At 35.6% G+C, this 27,631-nt stretch overlaps 1 protein-coding gene across 5 annotated transcripts in view; it reads left to right on the top strand.

The window, feature by feature from the left end:
- Positions 1–27,631, top strand: part of LOC138706401 (tensin-3-like) — an 812,914-nt gene that overhangs the window by 249,051 nt on the left and 536,232 nt on the right. For 2 of the 5 annotated variants that reach the window (XM_069835657.1, XM_069835652.1), the window contains exon 2: positions 25,551–25,664. The exons of 2 other annotated variants lie outside the window; for them this stretch is intronic. In XM_069835657.1, coding sequence (XP_069691758.1) covers positions 25,551–25,664 — 114 coding nt within the window. Of the gene's footprint in view, positions 1–9,907; positions 9,995–25,550; positions 25,665–27,631 lie in introns of those variants that run through there. One more of the 5 variants, XM_069835655.1, reaches the window with a different exon arrangement.

The raw sequence follows: 27,631 nt of genomic DNA on the forward strand, positions 1-27,631 counted from the left end.
TTTACTAGTTGCAACTTTGTTCTGGCCAAATATTCAATCATTATTAAAATGTATTATATTAGTACCATTATTAGTACATCCACTACTAAAGCCTCATTACTGAATGTGATGATTATTTTATTTGTGTATTAATTTTATATATACAGGGTGTAAAGTGTAAACAATATAAACTGCCAAAAATATTGATGATAGAGCGCAAATAACTGAAGGAAAAAAAGTCAAGTAACGTATTCCTGTAACTGTCAAGGTTTTCCAAGAAAAAAAAATGTGTTCTGTGAGTCTTACTTAAACAACATGTCTATTCTCTCTCTCTTTTTTACTTTACCCAAAACGTACGCTGAATCAGTCGGTTTTTACTTTGTTATGTGTCTGTTGTGTATTGCTGTCTGAGCGCCAGCTCTAAAACCGCGCCGTACGAGGAAGTGGGGAGCGGGGAGACGTGACTCAGCATGTATAGTACAGTCTACTGGGTTCCACGCTGCGTTCCTGCCGGGTTTCAGAGCTGGCATTCAGACATATGTGTTGGGCGCAAGGTCATTGGTAATGATATTCACGTTCAATCGAAATGTAAACAAATATTAGACTACTGTGAATCTTAAAAACATGGTATTTTACAAAATGAAAATATAGGAAATAATTAAATTTCACGAGACATTTTGTTCAGTAGATTGATATGTACTATCTGTAGTGAATGGAAGTAAAGTCGAGAAGTTACAGACACAGAAGCTACAGTTCCAAACAACGCTACGCCATCTTTATTTCCTATGGTTCTTAGCAAAGGAAAAGATATTAATAGTTTACAAAAATCATAGGCCTGCATCAAGCCATAGGTAAACATAAAGATTTTAATACACAAATTAAAGATAAACAGAATTCAATCTTCCACACTATCTGTATAATTTAGCAGTTTATAATTAGGCTATCATTTACACCCTGTAGGCCTGTATTCATCGGTGGTTTGCAGCTACTACTTCATTCCTGTTCCTAATCGCTACTTCTCTTTATCTAGACTCCAGAGCATCTTCCCCATGAAGATTCCTGACAGCCATGGTCCTTCTGATGCCCTCAAACCATATTCTCCTTGGTCTACCCGGTTGTGCTCTGCCGTCTGGAATCCACTGGAATATTCTTTTAGTTTAGACCTTCGCTATTGCTATATCCTGAGAAGATCTCCAAACCAGCTCAGTTCCTTTTAATTAAGTCCACTTATTGACGTGCTAATTAATAATGTGTAACCAATAGAAGGTTAGTACAAGGGTATGTATTCACATATACAGTATCATTTTAGATAAATTATAACAGATCACAAAGCTTTTTATAACTACTGTTAAAGCTATTGTGCAAAAATATATGAAATATAAAACACACAATCACGCGCGTATACAATAATTTAATTTCTTTCATAAAATATGTTTCTCATATGGAACATAGTTTATACATACAGACATTCTTTGGCAAAAATAAAAGTAAAAAATAAGGTCTCAACTGAATTTCGTATTACTAAATGATTATGCCAGGGATGCTGCCCGTCTCCAACACTGTTTAAAATTTACCTGGAAGAAGCTCTGAAAGGATAGAAGAAGAAATGTAGGCTTATGAGTGTTTTGGTTGGCGACAAAAATATATATACTCTACGATTTGCTGATGATCAAATTATACTAGCAGAAGACTATGATGATATTGAATACATGAGCAGGAAACTCATTGAAGAATATGAAAAATCTGGATTAAAATTTAATTTTGAAAAATCTCATGTGGCTCTCATTGGTTTCTTCCGAGGTTTTCCCCAGGCGTGGGACTGAGGCCGGGTGGTTTACGGCGAGTCCTCGGCATCACTTCATTTCACCCCTTTGATTTGATTACCTGGTTGGGTTTTTCCGAGGTTTTTCCCAACCAAAAGGCAAATGCCGGGTAATCTTTTGGCGAATCCTCGGACCTCACCTCATCATTGTAGAAAATTACTAGATTGTAAAACTGTAAAAGTTGTAAAATATTGTAAAAATTGTAAGTGTAATATTGTAAAATTTTGACTTGTTCCATATCTTAAAGCCTCATTGCTCATGTAAGATCTATGGAATATAGCGAATGAATGAATGAATGAATGAATGAATGAATGAATGAATGAATGAATGAATGAATTGGGGAAAGAAACAAAATGTGATACTTGAAAATAAAGGTGTTATTAAATATAGTAATAAATACAAATATTTAGGTGTTACAATCACAGATGATGGAAGGAACCATGTAGAAATGGAAGAACGCTTGAGGAAAGGAAAATATGCAATATTCACTCTTAGTCAAGTATTATGGGATAATAAAATCAGAATTGAAACTAAACATAAAATTTATAAAGCAATTGTGAGAAGTACAACTTTATATGGGGCAGAAACTTGGCAATTGCAAAACGCACTAAAAAATGGCCTTAGAAATGGATTGTTGGAGGCGATCAGCAGGCATTTCAAGAAGAGATAAAATTAGAAACGATATAATCAGAGAGAAAATGCAAGTTAAGAATGATATTGTAGAGGATATTTTCACAGAACATATGGGCATATGATGCGAATGAATACGGAAAGATTACCAAGGTTGGCATATGATTGGACCCCATCAAGAAGAAGAAAAAGAGGAAGACCTATGACAACATGGAAAAAGGGCGTTCTGGAAGCTATAGAAAGAAGACAATTAGGAGAAGACGTATGGAGAGATAGAGGGGAGTGGTATCTTGCAGTGCGATACATTTATCAGTGACTGTAAATTAATACTTTACTGTCAGAAAATGTCAAAAGGCATTTTAAACTGACTAATATATATGGAACATAGTGATCAACTTGGATTTCCACAGTTGATGCGATACTCATTCTGTTGATAGAGAAATCATTCCTGCTATAATAAAAAGGCATTGCTATGGTGCGGTGTTTGAAATTAGCACGCACGAACGTACGCACACAGTCATTTCTATTAGAGAATTATTTACGGACGAAAATCTGGCGCCTGTACACCGCATTCTTTAATGCGAATGATGTATTTAAACGGCTATATATTTACTCTCGCGATAGCTATAATTCATAATTATATTTCGGTTAGGTCTTAAGAGTCGGTGATAAATCTTTGAACGCTCTCTCTTCTCCTGCGAAAACGCTTGATTACACAGATAACGTTACCTTCCCTGTACAAGATTTCTTATAAATAGCTTCTTATTATAAAGAATGCTAACGCAGATTTTAACACCTGTTATGTTCGCAGTGCATGATGACGCATATAAATAGTTTGATTACTACAGGGTTGTCCAGATAATGCACTGGCACTGCTTAATTTTTGGCAGCTCAACCACAAAGTCCGTTGTCTGTAACTGCTTCCCATACTTACCAACAAAATCTCTAAATACTCGTAAAATATCGACACTGATTCGGTAGCATATCTTCCGGTCTAGTTGGAATGTTTTCCACTAAAAATGCTACGTACCCGGATTTGATGCCTGCTCTAAAAGAGGAGACATCTCTTGTCTTGCTATTCCTGTCATTTGTCTTCAGCGGAGGTATTCTTCTACTTCAGGTAGTACACTATTTAGTTTGTTGCTGTTCCAAATTGATCTGTCCAGATTTTGTAAGATCGACTTACATTTCTATCTCCTCTAGATCTGTAATTCATTATTCGTTGCGTTGGACAGTATTTCATTCTATGTATGTCGTCTAGTCATTTTTGTCTTTAATAATCAATTCTTTAATTTGTCCTATTGGTATGTACTCGTATTTCTTGTGATTATCAAAATTGATCTTAAAAATCTCATGTCTGCAGCTTGTAACATATTTTTTTTTCTTTTCATTAATACCCAAGCTTCACTGCTATAAAGACAAATTGGTGTATGCATGGCTTTATATAATTTCATCGCAGTCTTTTTGCATTCGTTTTATTTTTAAGGTTCTTTTTATTATGCCACGTACCTGATAAAAAATTCAGTTTTATGTTGAATTTCTGTTTCTACATAGTAGCATATTCTGCAGCCTAGAAAATTGTAGTTGCTAACGGTATTGTTATCACCACCACCAGCACCACCACTATAGTCCACATAAAGATTAATAGACAGGAATAAAGATATCGACCCTCCCAAGTACTAACATTGTAACTCAATTTTTTATGACTTTGAGTTGTCCTAGTTAATATAGTCTCAAATTGTTTCTTTTTCTCGCAATACAATCATTGTAGCTCTAAACCTCCCCAATTGTATGTAAAATTTTATTGTTGCTCTACATATCTGTATAGTCTACACTAATTTACACGATCATTTTAAAACGTCATTTTCATCTCCTGAAAAATGTAAGAAAGTGAGTTATAATGTTAGTGCTTGGGACGGTCGATATGTTGAATATTATTAATATTATTGTGCGATGTTTTTGAGCGTCTGTAGTCTACTTTGTCAGATGTAGAAACATGCGATGTTTTTGGGCTGCATGATGGTCCATCATAAGCGAAAGGGCATCTAACACTTTTATTCGTAACGAAAAGTTATTATTTCGGACTGAAACTGAATCAGAAATGAACAAAATATATTATACACAGTTCTTGATAATGGATCCAACAGATAGATTTCCCTTTCTTTGCCTTAAATTATAATAAAGCCAGTATACAAATAAGAAATTTTAGATATGGTGCAGAGGAAAGACCCAGAAGTCTCATACTACGTTGAATGCCGCGACAGCGTGAAATAATACTGAATATTGAACATGAATGAATTTTCTTATTATGCAACAAAGTATGGTCAGGTATGATGCTAGATTTTTTTTTTACGTGAATACGTCTTTGTTCGAGTTATACAAAATTAATGAGAAAATCTAATATTTTTAGCGTAATTAAGAAGTTTAAGAAATCTCCGCTAGACGTTGCACATGCCAAAGCGTACAAATGCTGCCATCTGTTGAGAGTTCAATAATCTACCTGCAGGTGATAAGGGATGAGAGATATCTAATAAGCAATTGACCTAATCTGCACATAACCGGATACCACAATCTAGTATATACAGTCACGAAGCTCAATACGTAGTAAATATGCAGCCATAGATAGTTGCTAACCACTAGGATCGCTACTGTCGCCTCATTACAGACAATGCAAAATAGTACCTGCACAGTCTATTGTTCCCAGTACCCTCAAAACTCAAGCGTCGTGACTGTATATACTTGACTGTGCGGATACTGTCAAGGAAGTTATGACGTATCTGGACGAGCTCTTGCAATAGAGGGGAGTCAAAAGAGAAAATGCGGATAAATAGCAGTAGTAAGAAATAAAATAGAGATTTTATGCAACGTCAGCTAAAACCATAGGACTACCCCTAATTATAAAAAAATAAGAATAACATACGAAACAAAAAAAAAGCCAAAACATATTCACGCAATCTTAGGAGTTCTGTAAATCTCCTGTTGCTTTGTGTGCGCGCGTGCGCAGTTTTTGGAAAACAGAGAAATAAAAGAGTATGACAGTGCGCAATATAGCAAAATTTTATGTACCCTCTAGTACTACAATCATTCATTTGAAGATCATGAAAGCACTTCACTATTTTACAGCTAGATTAGAGGTGGGATGTGACAGCGTTTTGCCATCACAGCTCCGAACTGTGACAGCTTTGAAGTTTTTTTACAACTATAACTGTTACGATGACGATTTAACTAGATTTGTATTAGAGTGGTTGTACTTTAATTAAAATCTTTGTCTCCATACTAATTGCAGATAACCATCGCTCTGAAAGAGAGAAATAGGAGATTGATTTCTATACTTACAAAAATTTATGCAAATTTACTTGAAGGATATACTATTGTATATTGTACATCCCTGTTTAATGATGAACGTAAGTATGGAGTGGCTTGATTTACGCTCGGAATACAAACAAAGGGGGGATGGGTATTTACATTACGTAATCCATGGGCTCCGTGTGGGTAATCTCACGTCTCCCTTTTAATTAAGAAACTTTTATGAGCGAGTAAATGCTCATTTATTTTAAACTCGTTGTGGATTTATTTATGCCAAGAGAAAATGAATGCTATGAGCTATATTTTTGTCACGGATTAAGATTATTAAAGTGTGATCACAGTTTACTTCCGACTCCACATTCAATATCTGCGACTACTAAGTTCAGAACTGTTACAGTAATTATTGTAACCCCTGAGATATCGTAAACTCTTAGCTGACACTTTAAATCCTTCATTGACTTGCAGATTCATAATTTCCATTTCGTATCAATCGGTTATCTGTGTCATTGGCAGAAGAAAGTGTTCGTAGAGCGATCTGTTCCGTCCCATATAAGAGTGAAACTTTTCGCCTGTAGAATAGTGTCTACACTAGAATAGCTTAATGAGAATATTATTCTTAGTATCTCGTTCAAATGTAGCCCACTTACTTATGATCAGGGAAAGGATTTATATGTAAATACATATTTACTTATAAAGCTAATATAATTTATATTTTGCATTATCTTTATGTTTCACAATGTGTAGGGTTGAAAAATCCTACTTTTATTTTCCATATTTTTCCATATTTTAGAGTTTAGTACATATTTTCGTTAATTTCCATATATTTTCCATATTTCATATAAAACAGTCCATATTATATTAGGTTTAACAATAAAACAAAACAAAATTCCATTAACTTTTAAAAATACATTTCAACAATAGAGATTTAAACACATGTTCAGTAATCCCTTTAACATCAGAGTTATTTGAAAATTAGCAGTCCTATCAACAATGGGAAAGTAAGTTACAAAACTGTATTAATTTAATTTAAAATTTTTAACAGACTTCAGTTGTGCAGCTCAACAGTTAAATGCCAGTCAGAGTACACATAGGTTCAGTTTTGTAAATCATACTATAAAGACGGTAAATATGCCAAAAGTACGTCATTCAGTCAATTTAAAATCAAAACTAACAAGTTACATTTCAGAATTTAAAGAAGATGGTTTATCAACTGACAATAAAATATTATTTTGTAATTTGTGTCAGTGTGCAGTATCATCTACACAAAAGTTCCTGGTGCAACAACACATTACAACTAGTAAACATCAGGCCAACAAACAACTAAATTCCAAGCAGAGACAATTGTTTTTAACACAACCAACAACATCGAATGTAAGATCTGAGTTTAACATCGACCTGTGCCGTTCTCTCATCTCTGCTGATATTCCTCTCTACAAACTAAAGAATAAGGTCTTCAGGGAATTCCTTGAAAAATATACTCAACATACAATCCCGGGTGAGTCAACACTTAGGAAGACGTATGCTCCATCCATCTACGATGAGACAATACAGAAGATAAGAGATGAAATTAAAGATAGTTCAATTTGGGTTTCCATTGATGAGACTCCCGACAAAGAAGGTAGACTTGTTGGTAATGTAGTTATCGGTTTGTTAAGTGAACAATATTCTGAACGAATTCTTTTACATTGTGATGTTCTAGAAAAGTGCAATAACAAAACTATAGTTAAACTGTTCAACGAAGCTATGGGTATCCTGTGGCCAAAGGGTATTATGTACGATAATGTGTTATTCTTTATTAGCGATGCTGCCCCTTATATGGTCAAAGCTGGACAAGCATTATCTGTTGTATATCCTAAATTGACTCATTTTACTTGTGTGGCGCATGCATTTCATCGTGTGGCAGAAGTGGTCAGAGACAATTTCCCTAAAGTAGATTTGTTGATTTCATCAGTGAAAAAAGTATTTCTCAAAGCTCCCAGTAGAGTTAACGTGTTGAAAGAAATGTACCCTGAAATTCCATTGCCACCAAAGCCAATTTTAACTAGATGGGGTACATGGCTAGAAGCAGTTGAATATTATGCCGAACATATAGACTCTATTAACAATGTTCTCCTTGCATTGGACTCTGAAGATGCAGTCTCAATTGATACTGCGAAAACAGTTACCTGTGACATAAGTGTGAAGAATGACTTAGCTCACATTCAGCATACATTTTCATGCATCATAAAAACGCTCAAAAGTCTCCAAAATAGGCACCTTTCACTATCTGAAAGTTTTGAAATTATAAATAGTACTGTGGAACAACTGAATCGTGGTAGAGGTAAAGTTGCAGATGCAGTAAGAGCTAAGGTGGACACTGTACTTTCAAAAAACCCTGGATATGAAGAACTACAAAAGGTTGTTGCTGTGATGAGTGGTGAATCAACAGTGAAGATTAACTTGGACTTATCCCCAGCAGACATTGTGAAATTGAATTATGTACCAGTTACTTCTTGTGACGTCGAACGCTCTTTTAGTCAGTATAAATCTATCCTCAGAGACAATAGAAGAAGATTCACTTTTCAGCACTTGAAAGAAATGTTTGTAACCTACTGTTATGGTAACAGACAATAAAAATTGTGTTTTGTTGAAACTACATTGGAAGATAAGGTACGTCCATTATATTTTTTGTTTAGTTTGATTAAAATGTACCAATATTTAACGTACATAGTCATTTTTTTATAATTTTAAGTCCATATTTAATTCCATATTTTGGTAAAAATCCATATTTAATTCCATATTTTGGTAAAAATAACTACATATATATTTACATATTTCATATATTTTTAGTCCATATAAATCCGTTCCCTGCTTATGATATTTGGATTTCGCACTGTTGATTTCTACATCTACACTTAAGTATCCATGTTTTGAAGCATTCTAGACAGAATAACTATCCCTAACATTTTCGTACTAAATCTACTCTCTTTTTTTTTTTAATTTTATTGTTCTAATACGTTCATTAAACAATCCTTACATAGTATTAATTTCAAATTTAAATTGAAACTTGTTTAAATTTATAACCTTCGTCTATCTCTCTCCTCTCCCTCTTCCCCTCCCCTACCTACCACCATTTTCATCCTATCCCTTTCTACGTATTCTCTTACCCTATATTCCCCTCCATTCCCTTCTATAATGTGATACGATTTAAAACAAATTGTCCACACCTGTGGAGTAACGGTCAGCGCGTCTGGCCGCGAAACCAGCTGGCCCGGGTTCGAATCCCGGTCGGGGAAAGTTACCTGGTTGAGGTTTTTTCCGGGGTTTTCCCTCAACCCAATACGAGTAAATGCTGGGTACTTTCGGTGCTGGACCCCGGACTCATTTCACCGGCATTATCACCTTCATATCATTCAGACTCTAAATAACCTAGATGTTGATACAGCGTCGTAAAATTACCCAATAAAATAAAAAAATAAAACAAATTAAACCGAAAATATTTTTATAATTAGGACACGTCCTTTCAATTATTTGAGTTACAATAGTGACTTCTGCTTTGAAACTATTATAAACCAAAAGAAGTTGAATGCATTTTATCTGCTTGAACTACAACGCCTATTTTGTTTTCATATGAAATTTGCATGTGTATGTTAACTGTATATGATCGTTCACCTCTTTTTTCTTGTACGGAGGAGGGACTGCAGTCCGAGGCTTATTGTACTTACCACTTCTATTCTATGTATGAATGGATAGCCGAACGGCAGCGCTCTTGTACAAATACAGCACATCGCACCGTGAACTTAACCCGGAATAGCCCGGACATTAACTCGGGATGTACTGTTCTTTCACTGATGTCTTAGCTAAGGGTGAGGAGCGCTCTTCCAGCAGTTAATATTTGTAAACAAAACGCGCAGACCAAGGATGCCTATCGTGATACAGCTACTTTATTGGAACCGTTGTGATCACTATTGTTTATGGAAATAACTTTTCAGATATTTTCGAACAGTATTTTTTATTAAGTAATAGCTTGTAGAATTTTTAGATATATACCTTTCTTACAGAACTTAAAACATTTAGTCTCAATTTCTTCACAGTTATTCATTTTGAATATAGATAATTTAAACTGTGGCATATCTGTACCCATGGCATCATGCACACTTCAAAAGTAATGAAAAATAAGTGAAATAGTAGATTTTGCCGTTCTCATGAAACCACGTGGACTCCTCCGAATATTCTCAAAGAAAAGGAAGAATCGTGCAAGTGAAGAAAACTCTCAGGTACTGATATTATACCTAGTAATCTGCTTACCTAAAACATACGCTTTTATTTAAAGAGTGTTTATACATCTATGTTATGATACTGCAGAGCGTTCCAGCGATAGGTACCGGTTTATTCTTCGGTCTCTGGGCGGCACAGTGCTTGACCGATCGCCGGCAACCGGGCCCTTAAACTCACGGCGCTTCAGCGAATTAAAACTTGCATGCGTACTTACTAACCATAATATGTTTATTTAACATTAATTATTATATGTTATATTGATTACAAAATTTTGAGCCACCGGCGTAGCTCGGTCGGTTAAGGCGCTTGTCTGCCGATCCGGAATTGCGTTCGGGCGCGGGTTCGATTTCCGCTTGGGCTGGTTACCTGGTTGGGTTTTTTCCGAGGTTTTCCCCAACCGTAAGGCAAGTGTCAGGTAATGTATGGCGAATCCTCGGCCTCATCTCGCCAAATATATCGCTATCACCAATTCCGTCGACGCTAAATAACCTCGTAGTTGATACAGCGTCGTTAAATAACCAAGTAAAAAAAATTGTACTCACCCTCATTACAGTAGCTGCTGGAAGTGTTGACCATATTGCGCTATACAGAGTTCACATCATCGTAAAAAAACTATCACATTCATGAGCTCCACTGCACTGATTTGTCTAATTGCCTCACAAATGTTATCTTTCAGTTGTTCAATTTTGCGTGGATTATTTGCATACACTCTATTTTTTAATGTTATCCATAAATAAAAATCTAACGGTGTTAAATCTGGGGAACGAGCCGGCCATAACCCCGATGTGAATTCTGTATAACTCAAAACGGTCAACATTTCCAGCAGCTACTGTCATAAGGATGGGTACAAAATTCTGTAATTAATATAACATATAATAATTAATGTTAAATACAACATATTATGGTTAGTAAGTATGCATGTAAGTTTTAATTCGATGAAGCGCTGTGAGTTTAAGGGCTCGGTTGCCGACTATCGCTCAAGCACCGGGCCCCTCAGCGGCCGACGAATAAACCGGTACTTATCGCTGGAACGGTCTGCATTTTAGTTTAATACAGTTTGTGTTGTCATTGTGAAATTTGTGTAATTAACCCTTAAATTGACAATGTATCCTATAGGATACAACAGGTTAATAGGCTATAATGCTCTAATTTTAATAGAACAATAGAAAAAAAATTGGTAGGAAAATTAAAATCTCACAACACTATAATATTGTACAACATATTAAAATATGGACATTGCGATAGTTGTTTTCTTTACGGTCCGACAAGGTTTAATAAACTAGTGTGAGAAATGAAGTTTTGCCAAGTTAAGGGTTAATTATTATACTAAATCAATATATCTGGCCTCAGTTGGTTTACCGCTTCCAATGTGCTCCTTTAGATAGATAATTTGTAGAAACAAAAGCCGCCCTAAATAAGGGTTCGATAGATCGGCCTACTAATCAATTCATAAAGAATAATAAGTAAACAAAACAATTTTGTGACACTTGGAAAGAAAAAGAAAAAAACATTACGGTAAAAAAACGTAGGAAATCATTTACAATAAAAATTTTGTTGGGTACAAATGATTACTAATTATAGCTAAGGATGATTTTAACACGTGAGATCCTATGGCATCAATCGTTGCATCAGAAATTTTATATTGTTTAAGTTGATTTAAAGTTTCACGTGGGATCGTGCCACGGGCACCGAACATGAGCCCAAAAACTGTCCAATGTGTAATGTGGTATTGTGCTCCAAGATGCCGACAACAAGGCTCATATATGACTTGTTTTTCACGACACACCTCTTGTGGCTGTTGCTCATGCATCTCAAAACGGATTGTGGGATCAAGAATGACACCCTTATCCTTCTGCCGATCAATTATGATATCAGCCCGTCTAGTAGAGCCATCGGAAGAGACGCAACCAACCTCCTCATAAACCTCATAGGAAGCATTCTGACGGATTGACGGATCTTAAAGTGAAATTTCTATCTGATATTGACAAATTAATTCGCAGCGCTGTTAAGGAAATAATTAACATTCCTACTGACACCCCGGATGCTATGTTGTATGCACCAAGAAGATTGCGAGGTTTAGGAGTATTTAAAGCCCAGTGGGAAGCTTACCTTCTGCACTTAAATATTTGTCAAAGACTTTTACACGTTGACAACCCTCATGTAGCAGCCACTCGAAATCTTCCAAACGAAATTGAACATTGCATCAAACAATTACCAATTACCTTCGATTGCTCTGAACGTATTTCTTCTCAGAAACTAAAAAAAGCATTGCGTGAAGATTCTTTTAATCAATGGAGCAAATTGAAAAGTAAAGGTTTGGGAGTTGTTTTCTATTCTCACTGGAAGAAAGGTAATTCGTGGATCTCAACCAAAAAGGGACTTTCATGCAGTCAATGGACGCAAGCCATTAAGATGAACTGTAATACAATACCTGTACGTACTCTCCCTGGTAGAACTCTTGACTCAACCCGTTGCAGAAGATGCGACGAGCAAGAAACGCTTCCTCACGTCTTGGGTTTCTGCCATCATGGAGAATTGCTCCGAATCAACAGACATAATACGGTTCGTTCTCTCATCGCAGCTTCAATCCGTCAGAATGCTTCCTATGAGGTTTATGAGGAGGTTGGTTGCGTCTCTTCTGATGGCTCTACTAGACGGGCTGATATCATCATAATTGATCGGCAGAAGGATAAGGGTGTCATTCTTGATCCCACAATCCGTTTCGAGATACATGAGCAACAGCCACAAGAGGTGTGTAGTGAAAAACAAGTCATCTATGAGCCTTGTCAGCATCTTGGAGCACAATACCACATCACACACTGGACAGTTTTTGCGCTCATGTTTGGTGCCCGTGGCACGATTCCACGTGAAACTTTAAATCAACTTAAACAATATAAAATTTCTGATGCAACGATTGATGCCATAGGATCTCACGTGTTAAAATCATCCTTAGCTATAATTAGTAATCATTTATACCCAACAAAATTTTTATTGTGAATGATTTCGTATGTTTTCTTATCATTTATCGTAATGCTTTTTTTTTCCTTTCCAAGTGTCACAAAATTGTTTTGTTTACTTATTATTCTTTATGAATTGATTAGTAGGCCGATCTATCGAACCCTTATTTAGGGCGGCTTTTGTGTATATTCACAAATTACTTGATGCTTGTATTTGTTGCTACATACTACAAAGAATAAACATAGCACACATCCATTTGAGCAAGATACAATATGTCACCCTCTTCATTCGTGCTGCTTACAATTCCATTTCTTCTGCTTTATTAGACCATTCGTTCCACTGTCACGATCACTTTCATCTCGACTTTAATAGAATTATGACAAGTGCATGTTATATTCGTATTTTTAAAATCAAATAATACTTGTGGTTCATGTTTCTAACACAAAAATGCAAGTCTAATATTATGAACCTTGTGACAAGTTCTGATCCGTTCTCGCAGTTCTTTTTTTCACCGGTCCTTCTCAACACATCTTTCTCATTATATTCTCCATCCAGCGTTATATAATAAGGATTTATTTAAAATTATGTAAAACTCCTGATCACATTCCCATGTTATGAAACTGCAACATAAAATGAGAACCAAATGAGATGAACCACCAGAGCCTCCACCGTCGAAAAAGCATTTTCTGGTAATGACCGCTGGATGGAAGTACAGTTGCTGTATGCAATTCGATAAGGGTTATAACGTTACTTCTTTTGCAGCCGCTAGATGGCAGCATAATGAAATTGATCATAGTTTTGTCTTGAAAGTTAATCTGTTATGTGTTCATGGGGAAAACGTAGCATGTCTTCACTAAGGCAATTGTAATAGCGGTCCATTTTTTCTTAAAAGTAATCGTTTCCCCCTTTTCTGTCAAGTATGCATATTATCTGATAGTGTTACATAACCTGATTAATTTCATTTGGATTAGCTCGTAAAATTTTCGTTATAGTATATAAATATAGGGCTTACATTGAAGTACACATATCTAAGTGAAATACACACAGGGTTCGGCGAGTAAATTATCTGTACGTATTTTACATGTAACTTACGTATAAAATACGTAATGTAGAAAACAGTTTTATTAACGGAGTAATAAACTAACATTTATTGATTTTGATAATATAAACATCAATTACTTCATTCCCTTTAAGTCCTGGTAAGAAAAATGTCTGTTGCAGGAGAAAAAAATATATATATATATTTTGTTTGTGATTTTATACTGTAGTTTTCACATACTTTCACATTTTTCATTCATTCTAATACTTAGAAAAATAGCAATGCTTTGCTTACTTTCAGTTTGTTGGAAAAGGCCATAACATCCTAACTAATTTATCTTTTTGGGAGACTTATATATTACAAAACGCAACTAATAGTGTGAATAAACGTAATAATATAGCAACTAATATCACTTTTTAAATACATTTTACAATTAAAATAAAATTAATTAAGCTAAACAGTTTTTATTGATTTCCCGAAAGTTTTGTTTTTGTCACTTGTGGGGTTATAAAAATAAACGATTTTAGTGATAAAGGCCTTTTGTAGTGTAACTGTTTAAGGTAAATATTATGATTTGAACATAATAACTCATTAAATGTAATCATTCTTCAAATTTGATGTGGTAAATGACTAATCATCAAAGAGTTGGGAAGCATGGCTGAATAGACTTTTTGTATGTCAGAACATTAATAAACTTATTTTTTCAATATTCGCTTCCACTGTCATTACTATCTTTGTTAGTCGTAGGCCATGTGTACAGTTCTGTATAGAAACTTTCCACTTCATTCGGTATGTACTTCAAAATCTTCTTAAGATCTCCATTTTTTTAACATTAATTGGTATCTTCCAGTTGTAAGCTAGATTTGTTGGCAATTCAAACAGTAAATTTTCATCACAAACTGAACAAAGAAAGAGTAAAAATAAAAGTTCTTGGAGGTTTTTTACGTATTTTACATTTATTACAATAATTACCCATTATTTACGCGTATTTTACTGTAATATAAATAACCTTTTTTACGTTAAAGTCCCAACCCTGAATACACATAAAATAAATTGCTTATCTTACGGAATATTATTAAGTATGGACATACATGTGCATTTATCTTTATAAGGGAACATGTCATCAGGCGATCGTGCAGAGTAACACCCTCCCCCCTCCACCTCTTGGCTTTTATTGGACATCTGTTATTTTATGTCTTCCTTCAGTACTCCTTTCCTTGAAAGTGAAATCAATAGACTGAAGCTCGAACTTGACAGAACTTTCATGTTGTAATAAAACTAAAATGCGCGGCAGAAATTGCGTCTAGTAAAATGTTCAATTAGACGAGGTATGTGACATAACTCTTGTGTATCGGATGAAAGGGTTGTAAAATCACTGAATGGTTCTCGAGATGTGGTGACTCTGAACAGCGAAAGTGTTCCAAGTCACAGAGTCACTTGAGACATTTCATCTGTTCACAAAGTCACGAACATTTAAAATAAACCTTGTAGTATAACATTTCCCACGGTTCGTCATAGCTTTTCCCTCCCTTACTAAACTCTTATCTTACAACATAGGAGATGGGAAATGCTAAGAATTGAATAAATTAAATCATTTTATTTTTCTTTCGGAATATGTATTACTCCATTCTAATAATAATCTTTGTTTAAAATATATCCAAGGAATCATTAGGCCTATATCTTATAAGTAGACAGCGGAAAAAAGTCAAATAAAAGTCATGTTTACGGTTTACAAGTACTGTACGCATAGACTATGGCATGAGGTGTGCACGCTTCCCAAGTAGGTAGCTACAACACGGTACCATCCGCGAATACCGAAAACAACTGCCATTCTGCATTCTCAGTCAGTCCTCGTCCGTACGTGAACAGAGAACATTGAGATACGTAAACATAGTCTTCATTTGTGTTCGGTGAAGTGATCATAATGCCGAAGACAGATTTAAAAAACCCAGGGTGTATTCTTTAATACAGGGACATCATTTTATTTTTACTAACATTTCTAATATTAGCCTGGCTATACCTTTAAATTAACGCTTGAGAACCGGAATCACAGTTTGCTACCCCTTTCCACGACTGGAGTTCGATGATACTGGCGTAAAATACAAACAAATCACTTTACTAGGTATAGGAGGGAAGAAAAGTAGTTCATCCATTTACGTAAACTAGGAAATATCGCGATTTAGAGTTTGATCATTTTCATTACGTTTTTGTTTGATCAAAATACAGTACAGTATTAACAATAAGTGTTTTTACTCACGAACTGAGCTATCCATTCGGACGTATTTATTATGCAGTGTATATTATACTGTGTAAAGCACATTAACGTACAATTTAGAGAATGAAGTTAAATTGAAAATTAATCATAATGTGGATATTTAAACACATTTTAGAAAATGGTGGCAGTTTATTTCGATACAAATATGAAATATGATTTTTGCCAGGATTTGTATCGAATGATAAGTTGCAATATTCTATTCAAGACGCTGGACAATCCTCACTTTAAAGGGTTTATAGAAAAGTACACAAAATATCAGGCACCTTCTGAATCATCGATTCGAAAACAGTTCTTACCTGCATGCGCCTCTAGTATGCCTACTGTGTTAATGCAAACAACAACCCTCTGACGAGACAAACTACTCGCGTTGTAGTTACCTTCACATCCGAATGACTTTTTTTCCGCTGTCTACTTATAAGTTACCATTATTTGAGTACGCATGTCAAACGGATGTGTTACTCTTATGACGCATTCGATGAGCAGGTACAGGCAACATAATCAAGGATCAAGAGCTGCTGCTGAATAAATAGTATACAGTAGATGTTACATTATATCATTGCCGGTGGCTGACTGTCGAGTTTCCAGCGGCTTATCTTGGTCGTGGGCGTCAGAATACTAAAGTAAAACAAAATATATTTGGTTGCCTTCATTCCATTGTTTTGGTCATTGCTTGCCTGAGTGTTTGATGAGAATTCAGACATTTTTTTCACACAAATTAGTACAACGTTTTTGCTATCTCTTCTCCCTCACCGGAAACTGTGACGTTACACAGAGGCAGAGACCGTGATCGAGAGGCGAGAATGGAATGTGAGCTACGCGAGAAGGGAAAGGATTGGAGATTTGAAACAAAGTTTGTTTCGGTTGTTAATATTACACGAATCTATCGACTCAGAAGTTCATCTCAGACTAAAATAATATTTTCCACTACATATCCACTGGTGTTATATCTACGGTGCGTGATAAGTCACAGGGCAGATCTTGCCTCCTCTACTATACCAACGCCGCGCCACTGCGATCAGAGCTACACAGAAGATTGTCAACTTTTATTTATAAATTTCATACAAGATGAACCTAGTTGATGAAACAATTCACAAGGGAACTCTTAATGAGCTCATGTCGAAACCTCCCGTCAACCATTGCATGCAGCTTTATCTTCTCTGCAGATAGACAAATATAACAAAGGTATCCGTACTGAAAAATTACTTGGAATCTTGTGTTAATAAACGCGATTCATAAAATAGAGTATAAGAGAAGATTACGGAAGGAAAATTTTAATAAAATTCATTCAAAGGTTAGAGATTAAAACTAGATTCGAACACATCTATGTTACGGGCGTAGAAATCAGTAATTTTTCCGAAAAGAATTACTTTTTCAAAACTATGCTGTCGTTACGTAACTTAACAACCCCGCGTTTGCAGTATTTCATCTACGAGCCAACAGAGTTGTTACTGTAACAGACTAGTAATGCGGCTGATATCTTAGACTCGATTTTCTGTGCTTACACTTTTTTACTTCACATGCTTTTACTGTTCAATCATTTTTATAATTATTCTTTAATTGATTCACACATGTTTTGGTATATGGTACCAAATATAATCTTGATTGGCACATGCGAGAATGATGCTTAAACATGAGTGAATAATAAAAATTTTACAGATCATGAAACTGTGTGGGGCATGGACGTATTACTCCATGTCTTCTTGACCTCGGCACTGTAATGAATTGATGTGATCGGCACCATATTCAAGCCAAGAAGGATCTGGTAAGTTACTCAATTTAACAGAAAGTTGAGTGGACACCGGTGCGTTCCGGAAGTTTTGGCAACGAAAGAAATCTCGTCTCCATCCGAGATTGATCCCGGGGCCTTCAGTCCGTAGCCATTTCTACGAACTAAGCTAGGCGAATACATTATTATAAAATGATTCCACTTATTACTGTATTCATTGTTATCCCTCTTTTGGTATACCCCTTCTTTCACCACCACAAGGATTAATTTATCAGTGCTGTTAATATATCATGCCATCCATAAAGGTTATCTGAATTTCGTTTCTTTTTACGAAAGTTTTGTTTCCTATATAAATGATTCTGAAGATGGTCTCTGGCAGTTATACTAACTTTCAATGCTGTCCCAATAGGGAAATGTTAATTGTATGTTTACATAGCACGTAACAAGGGATGAACCACCATATCTGCTTATTTGCTTTGGGTTGTATGATCTCATATTTCATACAAACCACCCGCCTGGGATTTGAAAGCAATTTCTGCGGTCTCTGTGAAAACGAGTCTCCTTATAGACACTAGTAACAAGAGTAAATATTGTTCCACGCTGTAGCAACAAACATTCGGTGGAGTACTAATGGATATAGAAACTCCTGATATCGATTGTATTATTTTGTGTCTTGCCAAGAAGCGAGAATTGCGGTGTGAACTTTGCGTTCTCGCTACATAAAAATACCGACGAAACAGCTATCTCCCGCAAAATATGGTATTTTTGGATGTGTATATTTTATCAAGAATATTTTGATTTAAACAAAAATGTAAGAACGCTGAATTACATGTCATGAAAATTAAAATAAATTTGATAAATGCCTTTGGCATGCCCAACGAACGTAAAATAAAGACGATAGAGTCCACCGTTGTATAGAGTAACGGTTAGCATTTCCTGACCGTGGAACGAACGGGCTCGGGTTCAAATCCTGATAGGGGCACATTACCTGGTTGGGTTTTTTTCGGGGTTTTTCCTCAATCAGTTGAAGCAGAATTGCAGGGTAACTTTGGCGTTGGACCTCGGACTCCTTTCGCCTTCATTAGCATAATTTCATTAATCATCTTCAATAGTTAAAGTTGACCAGGAGGCTGACGTGGTTCCAGGATCCACCTACAGATAGCATGTCTGCGGGAGCTGCACGTATCCAGAGAAGCCGCAGGGGCTTCAATAAGCGAACTGCAAATAGATCGGGGGAGTGTAGCTCCTTCGGATAGATGGCGCCTTGGTGAGTTGTGGAATCGACGGCGACGTGTCTCTCTGGTTAAGGGTGCAGCAGATTCATCCACGTGAATTGCGAACAGATCCATCGATCAGAGGAAGCCGCAGAGGAACATCACAGGGAGGCGGAGGGGCGTTCCTGTTCACGCTGGCTTCGTCAGACCTGGATGCTATGGCTGAATCGATAAGATGGCACAACACAGTGAATCATGTGCTTGATGAACGGTTCTAAGGATTTCAAAATCATTCTAATAAATTAGGTTGCACAATAAACGTAAGGCTGCGGTGCTTGCATATGGACCCTTCTCCGAAGGAAAGAAAAAAACTCGTGTTGGGAAACATTGCAATGTTTTGATTAAATAATACATTACTAATTTATATAGTTCATATTTCTAAAGACAACTTAACGCTAGGTAGTGATTTCTATAATATGTGAAATACTCGAATGTTATTGAATATGTGAAAGAGAAGACTAAACATATCACTGGCCACCTGTTAGAAGTAATGGTTTTGGTCTCAAAACGAAGATTTGTGTTTGGAACTTCACCTACGGGCTGTACTATGCCCTTTGCTTGTAATGTTCGGATTCATTCCGCTTTTGTTCCGATATAAATACCCCTTGCAAAGAGCAATTATATTCGTTAACTTTGTAAAATGACCACGAATTGAAGATCTGAAGAACCTAGATAACCTTGCCTGGCGTTCGAATATATATATATATATATTTTTAGGAATGAATGTCTAAAAACATAGCCTGTGAAAAAACATTGGAGGGTCAGAAATTTGAGACGAAACAAGCTTTTTAACTTAATACGTGTTGCAGAAGAAAGACGTGCAGAACTTGACATGCGATCACTGAATCACTGAAAGTGTTGCCTTAGCCACCTGAGAATGCTTCCGGTAGTAAAAGACCTCTGTAAGAGGAAATGCAGAACAGGGAAGCTATTTTAGGAATGTTCCAGCTGAAGGATCGGCGCCTGCGCTGTGTCGTAATGTGTGACGTAAGCAGCATCTGTTTTCAGTAAGAAGGCAGTGTGGTAACAGCGGAAAGGCTGGTCCTGATTAGAATAAATCGCATTAGTTATTCTTTAACGAGCGCGATGCTAGAAAAATTTTTCTCAAAAAACATAAGAAAAAGATGCGGGGTGCATAATGTATTAGCATTAATTTTATTAAGAGTTACATTTTCTTCTCACCTCCTACAAAAAGTTAAAAAAATAACTAAATGTAAGCTACCACAACAGGTGACGTATTTAAGTTCGCTGAAATCGCTGAGTGGAATAAAGAAAGAACTGTTTTAATACGTCTAATTAGTATTTTGTAACCTTCTGTTCTCGTAGAGCAGAATTCATGTAAATATATTATATACACAGTAAGAATGAGTACGAGTAATTTTACGTTTTATGTAGACTTTGGAGAAAAAATGGGATTATAAGGGTACAGTACACCAGTTATTCATAGATTTCAAAAAGGCATATGACTCTGTTAAGAGGGAAGTTTTATAATATACAGGGTGATTCATAAATACCTGTAAAAACTTTGTGGGTGTAATTTAGAAGTAAAACTAAATCTAAAATGTTCTATACAACTTTTCCCACAAATACTTACTTTCAGAGTTGTATAGAACATTTTAGTTTTATTTTTACCTCTACATTACACCCACAAAGTTTTTACAGGTATTTATGAATCACTCTGTATAGCAAGTAAATCTACCGTTACATTCAATGCCGGAGTTACCGTCAACGGGGGTAAATTGGCCCATTAAGGGTAATTTTGGCACAATAGAGAATATATATTTGAATTTTTATATCTCCCACAAAATGTGCCGTACTGTGCACATGACAGCTTCAGCCACTATTTTGTGAGAGTGCAACGCCACTTTTGTGAAATTATTCCAGGTGTCTGACGAAGTCGCTTGTACCATTGTTTTACATGTTGTACCATTTCATTGTATTGAAGTGGTGTTTGTTGTAGGAAATGGATTAAGATAGCCCCTTAAATAAAAATCCATCTGGACTGAGGTCCGGGCAACTACAGCTAAAAAACCGTTTCTCTACGATCACAATCTATTTTAATTAATTGCGAAGCCAAAAGTTCCTAACAATTCACTAAAATTTGACGAAATATCACCAGCAAAAGATGTAACAATTTATACTGCATGAAACAATTAATTTAATTTCTCGTAAAAACAATCTGTTCCATGCTCTTGTTAGTTTCCCAGTCGGAACATATTCAATGAAACTACCGCCAATTATTCCTGGCCATGTGGTAATTCTGAATTATTGATATCTTCCTTCAGCAGTAACGTGAGAATTTTCTTCAGTTCAGTGATGAAATGTGATAATTGAACACCTTTCTACTGACTGTGGTTTCGATGCAAGGACACGAGAAGCTATTACGTGTTCATATCTGCAGTTAAAAAAAGAATAAAGGCTTCTAGTAGAGAAAATGAGGCGTTACTGTACTTGCATCCAAGCGCCTTCCTCTAAAAGTATGCATATTGTTGCTGAAACACAACGGTAACTTTAAATTAAAAGGGAGTAAGTTTGTGAATATTTTTATCATGTTTTGGGACTTAAATCCCTAAAATAGATTCTACATAGTATGAAACATTTTACACTTTAATATACGAGGCATTAATTGATTTCACCATTTTTGTAACTTCCCACTCTTTGTTAATAGAGTATAAGTCTTGATATTTGAGGTGCTCGGTTGTAAAACATGGTAACTGACATTTTTTTGTCAAAAATGAGATGTGTAGCGTATAATATGGTATCTTACCTTCTGCGTCTAATGCAGTAGGTAGTTTTCCAATATCTCAACAAATGGCAGAAGTATACAGATTTTACTTTCCTGGTAACTATACAAACTGTTGGATGTATATATAAATGTTTTTATAATCCGTGGCGGCTGCTGGCCTCACGGCCACATGCCGCAGCAGAGGTGAACGATCATCCAACCAGAATGGAGGTATCGTGTGGTTAGTACGATGAGCCCGCCAGCCGTTATAGCTGGTTTGCGTAACCGAATTTTGCTACCTATCGTAGCATCCTCAAGTGCATCATGATGCTGGGTTGGCACCGGTCCCATAAACTGGCCGAAATTTCATGAGAAAATTTCTTCCCCCATGAGGACTTGAACCAGCGCACTTTCCGTAACGCGAGTCCTAGGCAGGATGTCTTAGACCACTACGCCACGGCGCGGGACATATAAATGTTTACCTACCTAATAACTTCAAAATACTAAAACGTCACTTACCATGTTTTACTCCCGAACCCCTCATTTGTTCTTTCTAATTTTAAGTTAATATTTTTGACGCGGAAGTGTGAGTGGACAGAATTTATTTCTTCGCATTTATAATTTTCTAGAAATAATGTGTAGTGCAGACTATTAAATGAAGGATTTCATTTCAGAAATAGTGACATGGTAAATTCTGTCGCTGAGAGACAGCTACTCAAGATAATTATCTCGACGGTCACAGCTCCTTCCTCTTATTTACTCAAAGCTCTTTTCGGGAGTGTGTACCGTCGGTTCAATTACCAGACCACATCCGGTCCCTTGTCTTCATTAGTTTGCGGATGAATGAATAACACGGCTCACGACTCCACATTATGTACAGATAAACTGCGGTTCTGCAGCTGTAATTGCAAAGTCCTCCCTACACTTCTTTTTGACATGTTGCAGACTCTTCAAGTTCACCGACCGACGGTGATTCTCCTCTCGCGTTCCGGATCTCCCGACATAATTAAATCGCAACAGACAAAAAAAAAAAAGGGCAACTGGTAATAGGAGAATATAACTGAATGAATTGTGCGACCATGTGCATCCTTTCACGCGTCTCTGGCGTTTCACAATAAAACCTCCTGTAAATAAATTTCCTTTGCAGTAATTTCCATCATCTTTGTATGCGAAATGAGATAAATCTATTTTATTCTGGAGAATTTCTTAATGTAATTCACAATTTACTTGACATTTTGAACACAGATTAGCAACTATTCAGGGTCATTAACCTGCTGGTTGTGATCTTCAGATGTCCTGCAAATGAATAAAGAAACTCATTGTTCTGCTTCCTCCTTTGATAGTAGCGCTTATTTCGCCGTGAGCGTCGGAATGAAGAGGGTGATCAAGAAATTCGAATAGCATAAAAGTAATCAAGTCATGCTATTTGGCTTAGTCACCAACACTATCATCACCATCTTCCCCATCGTCAACATCGTCATCGTCGTTGATGAAGCGAAAAATTTAATAAAGTTATCCTCCATCGTGCAGCTTCATTTCAGTTTAATAAAATGTCACATTTATAGGATGAAAATAACCACAAATCAGTTCACGGATAAATTTTCGTGCCTCAGTGGGATTGGAACTCATGGATATATATTTCGCACATTAGTAAATATATCTTCAATGCATACCGTAAACCCTAACGTTGGTTGCATTTTCGAACAATATTTACAGTACGTATGCAAGTAGTGCTATAATGTTGGAAGCATTATTTTTACTTCGGAATATGTATGATAAGACTTTCTTGTGTTAAATTCTAACGTACCTTGTTTACATGTTTCGACCTATTATGGGTCATCAGAACTAGTACGTTAGAATTTAACACAAGAAAGTCTTATCATACATATTCCGAAGTGATACAGTGTTAAAAGTTGTGTAATCAATATGCATTATTTTTAGTTCCACGTATCGTTTGTGTCTTCATGACGCGTGACATGCTTAGTCTTGTTTGTTAACAGAATACATTTACACGTAAGAGAACAAATAGTAACCTTGTAACATCACCTGCCAGTCTTTGTATGCATGTTTATGTTGAATATAATTCTATACAAAAGAAATATAAGTGTATTTTGACATTACTGTTATGTACTTATGCTTCATTTTCATACTTTTATATACCTATGTGATCCAATACTGTAGTTAATTCAGCGAAAATTTAGACCGGAGTCAAACCAAATTCCAGCCGTTCGGAGATACCTGGTCGTTTTCCTATTGGCTGAAAGTAGAAGACTGCGGTACACACGATACGTTGCGTTGCACCCTAGATCATATATACCCAGATTGCTCGGCGTTATAGGCTTTGACGGTAACAACTTTTGTCAGGTTTACTGTGCTGCCATCTAGTTGTTACATAAGGAGTCACGTCATAACTCCCATTTGAATTGCATTAGCGACTGTACTGCCATCTCGTGTTCGTTTACGGCGGACGGGTGGCGATCCTGGAGGTTGTTCTCTTCAAAGTGCAACCGATTTTAACACAGAGATGAGCAACCTATATGTGATTTGGGGTTGCACACAACATTAGAATCTTCAGAGTGATGAGGATTCCTTGCCTTTGCTAATAATTTATTATACACAGATTTATTCATTAATTTCTATCTAAACACATGTCCTCTAGCATCGTAGCCTTCATTGCATTTTCCACCTCATTTCTCCAGTCAACATCATCTTGGTCATCCCATTTTTATTGTTTCAGGTGATACCCATTCTAGAATTTTTCTAGGCCATCTATCCTCGTTCATTCTCTTTATGTGTTCAAACTGTTTAAACATATTCATTTCCATTCTTCAAAAAATATTGTTTTCCACATTATAAATCTGATTTCTTCATTTTCTCTCATCTTGATTATCTTTATATTCAACAATAATTTAAAAAGTTAATAATAATAATAATAATAATAATAATAATAATAATAATAATAATAATGAGTAAACGCCGCCTCTATTACAAACAACACAGAACAACTATAAAATTAAAATAAAGACGTCATATATCCAGGCTCATGTTAGCCATAAATAACGAAATACGCCCTGTTGGTAGTTACTCCCAACTTCCATTACTTCTTAGAATGTGAAGTACAGTACCATAGCATACTGCATGTTTTGGATAGACCCGGAAGCATAATTTTGATTGCTGCATGAATGGTTGGACAGCTACACATATCTTTTGTTCTTTTGAGAGGAATGGTCGCTTGAAGCTATTGAGATGTAAGCATTGAAATTTCAAGCCGTTCTGGACAATAAGAGAGGGAGACATGTTTCTATTAAAGCGTGGTTTCCACAATAGTTATATTTATATTCACATTACATTACATTCGAAGAAGTAAATTGCAGTAACTAGGTTGAAGAATTGGTCTGAATTGCAATTATAAATGTTTGTAAATAAGTTTCGGAATTATATTTATCTGGTATTAAATGACACATGAGTTTGGGTAAGATAGTCATGTATAGGTGGGAGGAGGCAGGTCAGGTTTGTGTAATGAGTAAGGGGTTGCTGACAGTTGGCTGGCAATTGCAGGATGCTGTGCTTCGTCATCCAAGGTTCGCAGACACCTCGCTCCAGATCTACCGCCAATGGCAGCACCGTCAACTGCACACATTTCCTAGCGTCGTCGCAGCAGATTCTGTAGTGGTAAGAATATTCACCACCACATAAACCAATAGTATGGTAAGGATTTACGTTTAGAGCTCTGAATTATCTGCGGAGTTCCATAAAATATTTCTTCTTGTGCAATTTTCGGGGTATATTAACACAGGCTAATTTCTTTTCCGACATAATTAAACCACTCAACGTGTGGGAAGGTGATCCTACATTAATAGCAATATAATTATGATATTAAAATGAACAAAAATCTAAGTATGTATAAGTTAGATAAATTTTCCCATGATGTATTTGTTGTTAATATTGTTATTAGTAATAACATTAAGGGTATATGTACGTGAACGACCACTAATATCAGAAAATGCAGGCTCTAAATTTCTAAAATGTTATAAGAAAATGAACTCACAATTGGAAAAAAATTACAAGGTACTACAACAAGACTTATTAGAACTTAAATATCTTATAAAAGTATAAAAAAAAGTTATTAATAACATTTTTCAAACCAATTTTATCAAAGTATGAAAAAAAAAAAAAAAAAAAAATTCTGCAGTTACATCATTTGGTAACCATAAAATTGTTATGGTCTCTCTGACATTTTTAATATTTTTCTGCATGTAATAAACACTTATTTCTGAAAAGTAGCCTACTCTCAGACATGTAGAGTTGTTTATTTTAATGCAATTAATTTTTTATTTGTCCCATCTAAAATATATTAAAATTTACATAATGTTTTGTGATCTAATTTTTGTATTTTCAAAGAAATGGGCATTATTATAGTCTATCTTTTCTATAAATGCATGTTAAATCACTGTACAAAATTTCAGAATTTAATCTCTTATGGTTGTGGAGTTATGAAATAATATGTGTCAAAATTTTCAAATTTTGGAAAATTTAATTTAAAGTAAAAAGTGAATTCTAAAAAATATTATTAGTAACCTTTTTTATACTTTTATCTGATACTGAAGTTCTAATAAGTCTTGATGTGGTACCTTGTAATTTTTGTCCAATTGTGAGTTAATTTCCTTATAAAATTTTAGAAATTTAGAGCCTGCATTTTTTGATAATATTTGTGGTCGTTCACGTACATATACCCTTAAGTGATGGGTGAAATGTCTATTTTCTACATTTTTCAAGCTACGTCCTTGGTTTTTTTTACACATAATAACGGTGTGATGGATAATGATGCAGTGAAATTTTATTTCAGTGAGTCAATTAGTTTCTAAGTTATTAACAGAAATATTCCAAAAAAAATTCCGTATATCAAAATGAAATGTGTCACTCAATTTTTCAGATAGGCCTACATATTTTGTTATTGTTTTCAGTAAAATGTTCGATTTTTTTTTTTGCAAAGCTACTGGCATATTTAGAAAAATATCAGGCATCAGTTTTCTTATACAGGAAGAAGACATTTTTATAACCACTGCATACCTAAAAATAGAAATTTTCCATTACCATTATAAATATTTCATTTTTTATTTAAAGTATTCATTTTACCATAAAACGCATGCGCTATTTTGTTAACCACAGTGTATAGAACGCCGTTTGCACGATAGCGGCGCGCCCCAAACACCTGAGCCATTCAATGAAGACGAAAACAGTAACCAGCTGCGTGGCTGTTGTTCAACTGCACAGGTGGTTTCAGGTCCAAGGAATATGCACCGACGCTCTGGAGTGAACAAGGCTCTGAAATCAGCTACAAGGGTCGGTCCGGTTTTTTTGCCACTACTGTACAATAATAATGTGTGTAATATTAAAATGTCTATTTAATTACCTCTTTTATTACGATATTTAGCTATTCCTTTATTTTATTATAGTTGTTTTAACTTGTAAAAGTTATACCCTAGGATTAGAACATCTCTGCCTAGGATTCTTTCCGTCCTTCTCATTAATTTGCTCCCTTCGACCATAGGTCTACTCTTACAATTTTTTTTCGAATAATATGCATTTTAACTGATTATGTTCATTGGTTGATTGTTACGGTACTCTAGAAACGAAAT

The sequence above is a fragment of the Periplaneta americana genome, chromosome 9, assembly GCF_040183065.1.
Source record: "Periplaneta americana isolate PAMFEO1 chromosome 9, P.americana_PAMFEO1_priV1, whole genome shotgun sequence".
Lineage (NCBI taxonomy): Eukaryota > Metazoa > Arthropoda > Insecta > Blattodea > Blattidae > Periplaneta > Periplaneta americana.